The sequence below is a fragment of the Rana temporaria genome, chromosome 12, assembly GCF_905171775.1.
Source record: "Rana temporaria chromosome 12, aRanTem1.1, whole genome shotgun sequence".
Taxonomy (NCBI): domain Eukaryota; kingdom Metazoa; phylum Chordata; class Amphibia; order Anura; family Ranidae; genus Rana; species Rana temporaria.
This window is the reverse complement of record NC_053500.1, coordinates 99,544,638-99,559,400: the sequence shown is the minus strand read 5'-3', so window position 1 is coordinate 99,559,400 and position 14,763 is coordinate 99,544,638. Positions and strand designations below refer to the sequence as shown.

Genomic DNA, 14,763 nt, shown 5'->3' with positions numbered 1-14,763 from the left:
CTTTGTCGGTGAAGGCCCATTCTACTAGGGCCATGGGCGCCTCCTGGGCAGCGCACCACCAGATCTCCATGGCTCAGGTTTGCAGGGCGGCGACCTGGTCATCAGTCCACACGTTCAAAGTTTTATCAGTTGGACGTTAGGAGTGCCGACGCAGCCTTTGGGCAAGCGGTTCTGCAAGCTGCGATATAAGATCCTCAAGTCTGGGGCACCCTTGATTTAATAAAAACATTTTTTAAGTTGATCAATTCTGTAATTATTTTTTCTTGGTTGAGATGTCTCCCTCCCCTCATTAAGCATTGCTTTGGGACATCCCACATAGTAATGGCTATGCTGCTCTGTGTCCCGTGATGTACGATAAAGAAAAAGGGATTTTTATATTCGGCTTACCTGTAAAATCCTTTTCTTGGAGTACAAAACGGGACACAGAGCTCCCACCCCTCTTCAGGGGAAGATTTTGGGAGGCATACTGCTTGCTACAAAACTGAGGTACTCCCACTATGGGAGGGGGTTATATAGGGAGGGGACTTCCTGTCTGAGAATGCCAGTGTCCATCACCTGAAGGTAGACTCTATAACCCACATAGTAATGGCTATGCTGCTCGGTGTCCCGTGATGTACTCCAAGAAAAGGATTTTACAGGTAAGCTGTATATAAAAATCCCTTTTTTTTTGTTCAGCCCGCTCTATAGTATAAAGTAGGTCCAAAGGCTGTTGGGCTGTCGTGTTCCAAGCAACTATTCAATTGTATGTATTTTTGTGATCAAAGTATTTTCAGGGCCAAATAATTAGCCGCTCTTTTTAAAAAGCCTAGAATATATAGTCAAATAAGTATCCGTTTTACTTCACTCACTGTTCTTTGTTTGCATTCTGCTGTTAACTGTGATTACAGATCCTAATAATCTATGATCGATTTGGCCGAGTTGAATGCGGAAAGGATAAGCCACGAGATGTGTTGGAGTATGTTGTTTTTGAACGTCACTTGGTGAACCCATATGGAGCATGGAGAATGCATGGAAAAATTGTTCCTGCCTGGGCACCACCTAAGGAGCCCATTGTTAAGGTAGGTAAAGGTAACATGAGAGAGGCCATGTTTAGTGTATGGTTCTTGAGCTAATTCACTCTGGCAGTGCAATAACACAGATTTCAATTTACGATGATTGAGCCCTGGTTCACACCAATGTGATGTGGGAATGCAGCAAATCCTGTGTTTCCCACATCGCATTGCAATCGCACGGCTGCGGGTGTCAATGTTATCTTAACGACACCCCAAAACAGATTGCAAATTGCAGTGCGATTGCCAATATCACATTGCATGGTTGTGCGCACCTATGCAATGTGACTTAGTTGCGGGGGGAAAATGGGCTGCGTCATTTTAATGCAATGAGATTTCGTTTCAGCCATACAAAATGTATGGTTAAAATGGCACCGCACAGACTTCGCATTTGCACAGGAAGTGGTGAACCCAGGCTCAGCCAAAAATAAAGTAAGACAATTTCTAAATAGTTGCTGTTTATAAAGCACTGCATCTTTGTGCTTTTGTATGAGGCTCCAAACACATAAGCATTGTAAAATTATTGGCTAGTCTAAAGACCATCCGCTTCAACAAGCATGTACAAAGCATTAATACATTGTAATTTTGTGTTGAGGTTTATTCTTTACGGTCCTTCAGACTGCCCCATGTACATTTTACTGCAACAGGGCGGCCTCTCTGCTCAAAATCACTTGCCTGTACGGGATTCGCGCCCCCTGACTCGATGGTGATCGGATTAGATTCAGAACCGATCAATCATCAGGTCCAGGCCAATGATTTATGGCCTGGATCTGCTGTTCAGTTCTGACGAATGATAGAACATCCTGTGTAATGTAAACACAGGCACAGGAAATTATGCAATCTTCTCTCCTGGAGTCCTTTTTTGTTGCAGAGTGAGAGAAGAGAGCATCTACTGTGAGTAAAGGCACTACACTGACATCAGAACACATAGTTAGGCACATTTAACCCCCCAGTGTCACTAGGTACAGTGTACAGATTTTTTTTACTGATCACTGTATTGGTGTCACTGGTGAAGCTATATAGCATTAGCATCAGTCCCAGATAGGGTCAGGGCACCCGCCATATATTCCTTAATAACGTTTTAACCACCTGATCACCCCAGTTAACCCTCTACTGCCCTGTCAGTGTCATTTGTACAGTGTGCAATTTTTTTTCCCCCTGATTACTGTATTAGTGTTACGGGTGATGCCAGTTAGCGTTAGTCCCAGACAGCGTCAGATTGCCCGCCCCATATTCACTAATACATTTTAACCCTTTAACCAGCATCTGCGTTTAGCCCCTCTGCGCCCCCCCCCCCCCCCAAACAAGTGCAGTGTCGGTAGATCACTGTCAATTCCGATACTCTGCCCACAAAACCGCAGCGTTAGCAGAGTCAGGCCTGATCTCTGCTAGCAGTCAAATATTTATGTAGCGATTTAAACAGTGCTTGACAACCGGGTGCTTTTTTACCTAGGTACCTATAAATTTATTGGCCAAAATGTCAAACAAAAGGTACACAAGTGAAGAGGCCTATAGGATAACTGAGCATGGCAGATGAGAGCGATGGGGAGTCCTCACTGTCAGAATCAGGCTCGGTATTCTAACCTGTAGAGAGCAGCAGCACCCTGACAGATACCTTTGACGATGGAGTAGAGGGCCCTGTAAGGTCGGGTGTACCCGACCCCATTCCCAGGTTGCTAAGCGTGCTAAAATCGCATGATTCTCGTATGCAGCAGAGTGCCAGTACTAGTGCTGCTTTACCTTCTGGTGAACTGGCGAGCTCCAGAGGCCAAGTACATCCTGGTCATAGACAAACCAGCACTGCAGTAACACTTGGTGACTTGGCGAGTCCTAGAAGTGCAATCCAAGCTCATGTGGTGACTAGCACAAGTAGTGTCCCGCAACCACCAAGAATTCAAACACAGGCCCATAGTGCCCTTCCAAATCCTGATTGGAAGCCCACAAATTCTGCAGCACCTGTAATCGCCCCCCCCCCCCTTCTCATATTTACTAGCCAACCCGGAATTCAGGTGGAAACGGCACATTTAACTCCCTTTTTGTATTTTTTTAGCTATTTTTCGCGGAAGATCTGTATGGATCTATTGTGGACCAAAGAAATTTATATGTCAGGCGATTTGTCACTGCAAACCCAAATTTTACCCTCAAAATTTTTAGAATTTAGCAATGTCCCTCAACATGGGCATTACTAAAAAGAATGAGTTGTGGTCATATTGGTCCAATTCATCAAATGCCCACGTTCTCTGCTGCCATGGCCAGGACTAGATACGAGCAAATATTGTGATTTATGCACTTCGAGGACAATAAACTCTGTTGTCCTCTGTGTGATTGGCTCCACAAAATTCAGCCCCCTGTAAACCTCTTGAATGAAAAATTTGCAGCCTTGTATACACCCCAACAAACTGTCTGCATAGAAGAGTCCCTAAATACATTTTCTGGCTGCCTTGTTTTCAAACAGTTTTTCCCCAGCAAGCGTGCCAGATATGGGGTCAAAATGTATAAGCTCTGTGACAGGACAACATGCTATACATAGAGTTTCCTCGTTTACGAGGGAGAAGATAGCAGCATATAGCCCTGTGACTGCCCAGACTACCTGGGAAGCAGCGGCAGGATTGATTGGGAATTGATGTCACCCTTATTCAGAAAGGGGTTCCACTTGTACAATTTTTACATAAGGGTGCCACTTTTTAGACCCCTTTTTAAATTTAGAAATGGTGCATGTGGCACAGTGCGACAAAATGACTTGTAAATTCCAGAATTGGATGGGGGGAATTGATCATCACAGCCCTTTTGTATCCAGAAGATGCTGTGGCCCAATATCCCAACCCAGATGCAGTGAACCGGCTGCATTGAAGGCATTTTTCCAGATGTCCTCCCTTGGTATCCCTACCCAAAGAGCACCCCAAAAAAAATGGATATACCGTAGGTGTGATGCCTGCTATTTTTGTCCCTCCTGTCCTGGCCAACCTGGTCTCTGTATCCAGGACTGTTTCCGTCGCTACCACACACTAATGGATTCTTGGTATAGGGTACAGCACGGCACAGTCTAGGGCACACATTCACAAAGGGTCTCAAAAGATGTTACCTTGTTATCGCATTTTGAGAGACCCTAGCCTGGAATGTTAATTTGTTTTTTCTTTTTCGTACTCCACGGGACACAGAGTCTCTAATCATTACATAGTGGGTTGTATAGCTCACCAGAGGTGATTAGACACTGGCACACCCAATGAAGACAAGTTCCCCTCTATATAACCCCTCCTATAAGGGGAGTACCTTTTTTCACCAGTGTCTAAGGTGTTGGTCACTACTGTGATGAGGATGTGCTAAGAAGAAGCTCTACAAATAAAGGAGTTCCCCACCTGGATCCATCCAAAAAAGCCATATACGCTAAAAAGGATGGTACCCGAGCCTCGCAGAAGAGCGCGGTTTTGCCTGTAATGTCTCTCTTTGAAGACTGGGCTCTGGGATCCAGCACGTTTGCTATATGCTAAAATGCACAACAGTTTCTGGCAGAGTCTTTTACAAGGTCCAGAGGAGAGGCCTCCTTTAAGTAGGAAACCAGATCCCTGAAGGTTGACACAACATACCCGCCGTGATGGGTCAAGATTGGTACTGTCTGGTCTTCAGCAGTCCTGCGGCGGGGAAAAGGTAAAGAAGAAAAATCCTAAGTTTAAAAAAATCTTAAGCACTTTCTCCTATGAGTAGTGCATGTTTTGCCTGTCTCCACCACTAGAGGGAGTAAAGAGCTGATTTTCCATGCTCCAGAAAACGGAAAGCTCAGTGTCAGCAGCACATTGGGCAGCTCGCTTCTTCCGCTGCAGAGTCTGCCATGTCCAGTCTCCCCCCTTTCGGCCACGGGTACCTCCATCTCCCCTACTCGCACGCAGGTGGCTCACTTTTTGAGTTCACGACTGGAAGGAGAAAGGGGGCGGCGTGGTACACGAGCGGGCACATGCGGCATACGTGCTGCTTAACTGTGCAGAGCGGGATTTTTTAAATGGCCTCAGATGCCTGAAGAGGTCTGCATTAACGGAGACGGCATCTTTTGGGGGACGTAAGCTTCTCTATGTGTGTTTAATTCAGTAACCCAACCTGCTGTGGCAGCAGTTGACATGTGTCAGGTTCTAAAGGAGCAGGTAATGCAAGGGCTTAAGGATCTTCCTCCGAATCAGGTTAAACTATGGGAGAACCTGCCTAAGGCCTTATGTTTTACACTAGATGCCATTAGAGATTCTATTCAGCAGGCATCCCGCCTCACACTCCAGCTGGTTCACATGCGCAGGATTCTGCCAGGATTGGCCAGCTGAGGCACCATGTAAAAAACTTTTGGCCAGTCTCCCCATGGGGAATGACTCTTTGGGGAGGATCTGGATAAATACATCCAGATGAAAACATACAAAAATATATTAAAATATATACCTAACAAGGACCTGCAACATACAGGTATGAGTGGTTATACCGGGATGTTGCCTACAGGTTTAGGCATCATCTTGATATCGTGTTTTTTTTTTCAGCCGATGGTCGGCTTTCATATAAAAGCAATCCTAGCGGCTAATTGACAGACTGGTTGTACAGGCAATGGAAGGAAACGGTGGTTTCGCCAGCTGACCATAGAGCTGATCGGAGACCAGAACCGCTCCAATCATCTCTATGGTCTAAGAAACCGGAAGCTATGAGCATTTCATCACTTCGTAAAATAAATGTAGATCAGCACTTAGGACACAAAGTAGGTTGCAGCCTCCCCTAATAAGTCCCCTACAGGGGGCTCTGGAAATAAAACTGAAAATGGGGTTTGTGGCGCTAACTATACCCAAAAGGGTGATACCCACAGATCGCTCTTAGGGTGTGTCTCCACTGATGTAAGTGATGTATAGGGAAAAAAAGCGGAGCCCTTTAAGCGTAGTATAAAATGTATTAGAGAGACACAAAATAGACAATTCTTATGAGGGAATACTCACAAGACTGCAGGGGGTACAGGCAAAGGGAATAAGTGTCATCCGTGGCTTGCTTCCGGGGTACATGAGTTCCGCTGTATGGATCTTGCCAGGTGGACTTATGCTCAGGCAGTCAGCATAGTGGGCAATCCGCGGGCTGAAGCCAGGTGCGGCGTATCTGGGAACCCTCAGATGGTAATCCAGCGCTGGTGTAGCAGGGGAATGCAGGGACGCCGTAGACCGGCGTGGTGGAACGCAGCCATGGAGAGCAAACAGCGAGACGTCACTTCCGGGTTAGGTCACGGGGCGGTGCATGCGTGCCTCTTCGTCAGGCTCTATGGGGGCCATCTTGGATGAGGGACAGAAGAACAGCTCGAACAGAGCTGATTGGTTGGTACAGGAGCACACGGAAAATCAACTTGATACAAAGGGCAAACGTAAACAATCTACTCGAGAGAAAAAGGGACACGTCTTTACAAATCGAGAATGCATTAACAGGAGACAGATCTTCAAGGGATTATTAGAAAATTATTAACACACTAGTGCAGATTAAAATTATGGTAAAGAGCGTGTGTGTATATAAAAATATGTAAACACATATGAATTGTCATAAAGGGACAGGTGCAATTTATACCTATAGGAAATGGCGAAAAACAAAGATTCCCTTTATTATGTAATGATAACATTTAAAGTTTAAAATTGTTGAACAGTTATTTTAGAATTAATTATGAAGATCAATTTTGGAACAAACAACTAAAAACTAAAAAGTGGATGCACACTAAAAGATACGTTATCTGTGCAGTAAGTGCAAGATGATGTGGGCATATATCAATAGATATACACACATGCACATAGGAATGTATACGTGTACATGAGCGCATGAATGTAAACACACATGCGTACATGCATAGATGTAATTGCACAGATAGATGTGTGGCTACATATGAAAGTATGTGATACAGGGGACACTAGATTCGGAAAATATTCAAATGGGGACTGGCATGGTCTATGATCTGTGAAAAGGGACTTAAAATACTATAGAAAGAATAGGTTATTCAGATAAAATATTAAATTAAGATCATATTACAGTAAAATGTTACAGTAAAATATTACAGTAAAATATTGATCTCCAGACCCTCGTTCAGGCCTCGGGGGGGACAAACAATCTAACGTGAAAATCCAGTAGTTTTCCATTTCACATAATTTTTTATATCTTTCGGCCTGAGGGAGAAGTCTGGAGATGGCCTCTATAACCCAAACACGAAGTTCCGAAGAAGATTGTTGGTGGAACTCTTTAAAGTGTCTAGCGACACTGTACTTATCCAGGCCCTTTTCTACAAAATTGCGGTGTTCGCCGAACCTCTTCCGTAATGTCCGAATAGTACGGCCCACATAGAAGAGGCCACAGGGGCAGGTAAGACAGTACACCACATATTCGGAAGAACATGTGAAGAAATCTGGTAAGGTGTACTGCTTGCCTCTACACGTGAAATCTTTCTGTCGATGGGTTACATGGGGACAGGTGAGGCATCGGGCTTTCTTACATTGATACATCCCTTTAATATGAAAGAATGTTAGAGAGGGGGTGCTGCTGTTACCTCTGTTTTTATTGTTGTTAATCTTGCTGGGCGCTATGCTTGCCTTTATATTTTTGGCTCTTCTGTAGCTTACTGTCGGACGTTCAGACAGAGGATTTTAGATGTGGATCCTCTTTCAATATAGGCCAATGTTTGGCAAGGATCCTCTCCATTTGTCTGAATTGACTGTGGAACTGTGTGACAAAGCGCACTATTGTGGTTTTCTCTTCTTTTTCATCCTGTGTCTTATGCATTCTGGGAGCTAATTCAGTTGTGGAATACTGTTGAAAAGCACCTTCGATGAGGTCTTCAGGATATCCCTTTTCAGAGAACTTGTCCTTTAGTTTAAGACCATGAGTGATGTAGTCCTTATGTCTAGTACAATTGTGCTTCAAGCGGCAGAATTGGCTTTTCGGGATGTTTTTTAACCATCATGGATGGTGACAACTCTGATAGTGTAAGAAGGAATTGCCTGCAGTAGGTTTCACAAAATTCTGGGCGCAGATGGTGGTATTATCATACGAGAGCTCTAGATCTAAGAAGGCTAATGTTTTTTCATCAGTGACTGCTGTAAATGATAGGCCCATGGTATTGGAATTACAATGTTCAAGGAACTTGGGGATTAGCTCATCGGGGCCGTCCCAGATGATGAATATATCATCTATGAATCGGCCAAAATATACAAGATGAGAGGCAAAGGGATTATTGTACCATATATAGTGAAGTTCCCAAAAGCCCATGGTGAGATTTGCATAACTGGGTGCAAAATTGGCCCCCATGGCTGTTCCTTGGATCTGAATAAAGAACTCCCCATTGTTTTTGAAATAATTGTGTGTGAGACAATATTTGAGCAAATCCAGTAAAAAATGGACCTGTCGGGAATTAAGCAATGGAATTGATTTAGAAAATATTGAGTAGCTAGGATGCCCACATCATGGGGTATCGATGTATACAATGATACTACATCCAGGGAAAGCCAGCGGTAGGTTTTTTCCCACTGATTGGGTTGGAGCATCTGAAGTAGATGTAAGCCATCCTTGATATAGGATGGAAGGTTCACCACTAGAGGCTGTAGGAAATGATCTATGTAGATAGAAAAATAGCTGGTGACACTCTCCATTGCTGCCACTATAGGTCTCCCAGGAGGATTGGACTGATTTTTGTGGACTTTAGGTAAATGATAAAAGTACAGCCTCTTATAAAAGTCATGAAGTAAAAAGGCAACTTCAGTTTTAGTTACCAATCTTTCAGCTTTTGCTACATTAACCAAATCATGAGCCTCTTGTGAAAAGACCGGCAGAGGGTCAATATTTAGCTTATGATAGGTGGTAGTGTCGGATAGGAGATGAGAGCTCTCTGTCTGATAGTCAGTCAAATTCTGGATCACAATACTTCCTCCTTTATCTGCTTGGCGTATAATAATGGACTTATTTTCAGTAAGTCGCTTCAGAGCAGTGTTTTCTGCTACTGAAAGGTTGGAGGAATGTTTATGTATGGTGGTCCGTTCACACATACGTAGGATTTCGCTGTAGACTACTTGATAAAAACTTTGTATGTATGGCCCTTTTGAGTAAGTAGGATAAAATATAGATTTCGGTCTAAACTTAGTTTGTACTATTGGTGGTGACGTAGAAAGATGTTGAGTAAGTAGTTCGACGTAGTCGTCAGAATCTTCTGTATACAAAAGTTCAAGATGATCCAGGGCCATTTTTTCAGGGACACTACAATTTTGGAAAAGATCTTGACTAATAGGACAAGTATCAGTGGGAGGGATATCCAACGTGGCATTGGTGGTTTTGAGGTTAAAAAAACGCTTAACTGTGATATTCCGAATAAACCTATTAAGATCTAAAAATAGGGTAAAAGGGTTAGGTGGGGCCATAGGTGCAAAGGTAAGGCCTCGAGCTAGCAAGGACTCCTCGGGTGTAGTTAGGGTGTGGTCGGATAGATTGAAGATTTTGATAGTTTTCGTACCTTTCCCCTCCTTTCGGCATCTCCTTCTGCCCCCTCTTCTGCCTCTGTGTCTAATTTTCTTTTTGGGCAGGACAGGGGGGCTATCACTAAAAAAGAAGGAACTGGGGGTGTTGGGTGGGATAGTGAAATATTGTCAAGTCGCGAGTCAGTTATCCTGACTGGAGATGATAAGGGTGGAAGATGGATTGCATGTTTAGCTAAACTGGTCCCTGGCTTAGGAGAAACGGTAGGGACCTCAGACACAGGATTAGAAAGAACTGGAGATTCTAAAGGACTGGAGTGGACTGTGAAAGAAGCATTAACAGAAGCTGGGAGATTGGTACTAATAGTATTATGGGCCTCGATCTGCTCTGGAATGGTGGCAAAACGTTCAGGGATAAGAGCCGGGGGATTCCCAGGTTTACGAGAAGCAGAGCGTCTGTTGTTGGACAGATGACGATGAGGGAGATGTAGTCCGATGGTAGGTCTAGAGGTGAGTATACCACCTAAAGCAACTTAGAAAATTCCTCTAATACCATACCATAAACATAATTATGTGCAATAAATTAAACATTTCATATTAAAGTGCCAGTAAGTCTGTGATTGTTGATTTAACCAAAGTTTTTGCACTATCTCCCCTGCCTGGGCGTGCACCTATATCTTAAAGTACAATGACTAAATAATAGGATTTTGAAAAACAGCTTACCTGTATAATCCTTTTCTTGGGAATATATCACGGGACACAGAGCCTTAATTACTTAATGGGTTATGTAGTCACCACAGGTGATTGGACACTGGCAAACCCAGTTAAAATTTAGTTCCTCCCCTATATAACCCCTCCCAAATGGAGGAGTTTTTTAGCAAAGCATTAAGTGTTCCACAATAACTCCGAAGAGTGGTGGGAGCTCTGTGTCCTGTGATGTATTCCCAAAAAAGGATTTTACAGGTAAGCTGTATTAAAAATCTTATTTCTCTTATCGTCCATGGACGGACACAGCTCCTTAAGTCTTGACAAGTGGGTTATGTTCCCTGTTTACAGATGAGGACTAGGCAGAAACATGTTGGATCATTAAATACATGTTACATTAACAGAGTTGAACAGCCAGGGGGCGGTCCCTCCAGACATAACCCTCCTCACTGCAGCATGCAGCCTCAGTTTCGTTCTGCCTAGCAAGGAGAATGGACGTATGGCTCCCTTTGGGCCCAGCGCCCTGAGGAGAAATTTTATTTTTATTCTATTTTCACTTTTTCTTGAAGAATCTTATACTGAATACACGTGAGCATAATAACGCAGTAGTGGAATGGTTCATAAGACCTTGTCCAGCAACATGGCAGAAATACAGCTGTCTCTCCTAAGTGTGACAGGGAGGTGAGCTAGAACTGACAATTTGTTCCCAGTTAATCAAAGGGCGTGGCTGAGGTAGAATCACAGGACGGTCATCAAATGCTCCATGGTTGGCCCCCTGAGCCGATGGCACGGTGTCGCAAAAACAAGGGAGTGAAGTAATCTGGAGAGCCAGATGATTAGTGCCCATCTGCAGGCTCAATGCAGCCTGATCTGTGCCTTTCTGCAGCCCATCTCCCATCAATGCAGACTGATGCCCATCTGCAGCCTCACCATCTCTCATCAATGCAGTGCAGGAAATCACAGAGCCATCATCTCCTGTTTACTCAGCTTTCATTCGGCAGTCACATACACAGTCCCGCCTCCGCTATCGGCATTGAACCAGCTTCTGTAATAGACAGAACACTGGTCAAATGCCGGTGGCGGAGGCGGGACTGTGTGTGTGTGATGTGAGAGCCGAGTAAACAGGAGATGACGCTCAGTGAATTCCGGTGGTGCTCATCCCCCTCCAAGGTACACTATCGGCGTATAACACGCACCTGTGATTTGCCCCCTATTTTCAGGGAGAAAAAGTGTATGTTTGTTATATGTCGATAGATACGGTAATTGCAATAGACCTGCATCAATCAAGATCGCATCAGGGTCCCATTTTCATCTGGGTGTTGCAGGGATGTGGATATAACTTTCTGACTACTTCAAATCGTTATTGCTACTTGGACAAATGCCATTTCATCATCTCTTAGTGATTCCTCGCATTCTATATAATATAGGTATGCTCAGGACTATCCTAAATCGACTCTCCTTTTCATAAATTTTAACACATCTTTATTAAATGTCTGACTAAATAACTCTGGAAGACAGGCAGAAGAACCAGGTGCACCAGACTAAGTGCAGCATATGGCGAGAGATTGTATTTAAAAGTAAGGAACGCCAAATGGCTACTCTCATAAAAAGACCCAGAAACCGAAAGTGCGTACCAGCGTGGACCGCAAGCTCAGGGAAGTCTGTGAACCGGAAGTGACATTTGGACATGTCAGGTGACGCATTTCAAAGCTTCAGCCTTTTCCCTGCCTCCAAGGGTTATAGGGATGACTGGGGACCATCCTGCCACCTATAAAAGCGATCAAGCGGCTAAACATGATGGCTTTTCCTTTAAGGGAATCGTTCTGCTGAAAAAAAAAAAAGATATCTGTATGATGCCTGCAGCAGCAGGCATCATTCAGATATCTCCACTCAAAGTCCAGGATGTCCTGAAGGTGGGAAGTGGTTAAACGGTTTACAGCTCCCCATAAATCTTTTCTGAACATCAAATGTGTATTTTGTGCATTAATATAGTATGGGCAGAGTCAAAGATGATTGACACTAGCTTTCATTTTGTTCAGACAGGATCTTCATCCATGATATTTTTTTAATTTACAGATATTAATTACATTTGATTTTTTTTTTTTATTGACAGTTCGAAAGTAGTACAGTAAACATTTGCTCAACATGAGCCTTGTAAAGTACAGAGTGCAGTACACAAACATGAGAATAAGTACGTTTCAGTGTATGTATATTGTATCATAACAATCCTGAATATAAAAGGTTGTTGACACCAAATTAATTTTAAAGTATTAAAGCTAGAAATCTAGCACTCACTATTCACTTACTAAATAAAAATAAACTTGCATTAATTCAGGTACCAGGTAAAATGTGTGATCCTTTTCAGATATCGGTGATAGTGAGGGTTAAAGAACGCCATACATTCCAAACCTTGTTATATTTTTGTGGGCATCCCCTGTGCTCACTTAACTAGTTGCCGACCGCGTCGATACCTGATCTGATCAGATCTATACTAGCGTCCCCTGCAGTTTAGGGTTCCCAAAAATGCATTGTTAGCGGGATCAGCCCAGATACCTGCTAGCACCTGCGTTAAGCCCCTTTGCCCAGCCCACCCAAGTGCAGTATCGATCGATCGATCACTGACACAAAAACACATAACTGCAGCGTTCACAGAGTCAGGCCTGATCTCTGCGATCGCTAACAGGTCAGGTGCTTTTTTGCCTATGAATCTTACCACTGTACCCCTAAATTTAGAGCCCAAAATGGCAAATCGAAGGTACAGTGGTGAAGAGGCCTACTTGTTTCTGAGCCTGACAGATAGTGAGGAGGAGGTCACGCATCTGTCAAGTTCTAGCTCAGAATACGATCCTGTAGACGACAGTGGCTCCCTGACAGATAGCTCTGACGACGAAGTTGTGGTCCCTGCTAGGGTCAGGCGTACCAGACCCCGATCTTCTGCTGTCGCTGAGGTGCAAGGACCGCAGGGCTCTCGTATAGAGAAGAGAAGTACTAGCGCCGATATTCGTTCTGGTGAACTGGCAAGCACCAGCGGCCTAGTACATCCTGGTCATACATCCAGCACTGCAGTAACACTTGGTGACGTGGCGAGTCCCATAAGTGCAGTTCAAGCTGGAGAGGTGGCAAGCACAAGTAGTGTCCCGCTGGCACCAAGAAGAAGACGACAAAGACAGGCCCGTCCCCATAGTGCCCTTCCTGCTGCATTCGCCAATCCTGATTGGGTACCCACCACTTCTTAAAATGGGGGGTGTAGTGGCGCTTGCAACTAAAATCACTAAATAATATATACACTATTTATAAAGATAGAATATGCAAAATAAACTCCGCCTCCTGGCGATGGTAAAAATGTGTATCACTCTAAACCGGAATACCATCCAACAAAAATATCATAATGTGGAAGATATTGAGAGTGAGCAAATAATGAAATCGGTGTGACCAACGTGCCAATGACAGCACAATGGTCCTAATTAATGGCAAACTTCAAATCCTGAGCATAAATCACTTCCTACAAATCCAAATAAATAATGTGATAGTCCATAAAGTGCTTCATCCACAAGTAGTGCAGTGTCCTGCCTTGGTTAGGTTGGTTTTGCGCATTAGTTCCCCCCATATTTCATACTTGTTGTTAGATCTACATCACTTGTGCAGCAAACCATGGAGGTATTTAAATTTTTGGAGAATAGGGAATTAGATATGGATAATATCTTTGAAAAACCCGAGGAGAACCCAGGTGGAAATATTGAAAATAGTTTCAGGAAAATGGGCCACCTGATGGAAAAGAAAATAAATGCTTGGTGGGATATTGCCACCCATGAGAAGTACATCAAGGATAGATTAATCCCAAGAAGATTGAGATGGGATGTACCCATCAATGATGGCCTAACTGATAAGGAATCCACTGATGAGTGGTTCCAGTTTTTCAATGACAAAGGTCTAGAGCTGCTACAACTATTGATTAAGAGGAAACAACGGAAAATCAGAGTCATTGATCGTAGTATGACAGAAATAAAAACTAATTTGGAAAGTAGTAAGGACCTTCCGGAATTTCTGGCTCTGTCTAAACAATTACAACGGGACATGGAACAAAAAGACAAGGAGACAGCAGCTAGGAAAAAAAGAAAATACCAGAGGGATATGAAAGACTATGAGGATGATCTGGTATTTAAGTGGCAGAATAAACTAGAAGAAGTAGGAACTACCTCGAATAGGAGCTCTCCGGAACAGGATACAAGACTTGATGCTAATAGTGATAAAGAAACGAATCAGAATACCAATACAATGGAGAGAAACCAAGGGGCCAATACCCCGAATCAAAAACCGAGAAAAAATGGGAACAACAATGGCTGGAAACCCTTTTGGAAAAAGAACTGGCAAAACCAGAATGCATATAATGCCCCTAGACCTTTCCAACATATGCCTAATAGGGGGAGATCACGGACACCACCTTGGAGAAACCAGGCATATCAGGATGCCTATCATTATGAAAATCCAAGACGGGAAGGAAACTATTACCAACAGGAAGAGAGAAGGGTCTATGAAAATTCATATAATGTACCAGTGTATAACCA

The 14,763-nt window shown here is 43.6% G+C and overlaps 1 protein-coding gene across 1 annotated transcript in view; it reads left to right on the top strand.

The window, feature by feature from the left end:
* Window positions 1–14,763, top strand: part of MRPL45 (mitochondrial ribosomal protein L45) — a 189,403-nt gene that overhangs the window by 161,435 nt on the left and 13,205 nt on the right. Inside the window, exon 7 of the mRNA XM_040329829.1 lies at window positions 888–1,058. Coding sequence (XP_040185763.1) covers window positions 888–1,058 — 171 coding nt within the window. The remainder of the gene's footprint in view (window positions 1–887; window positions 1,059–14,763) is intronic.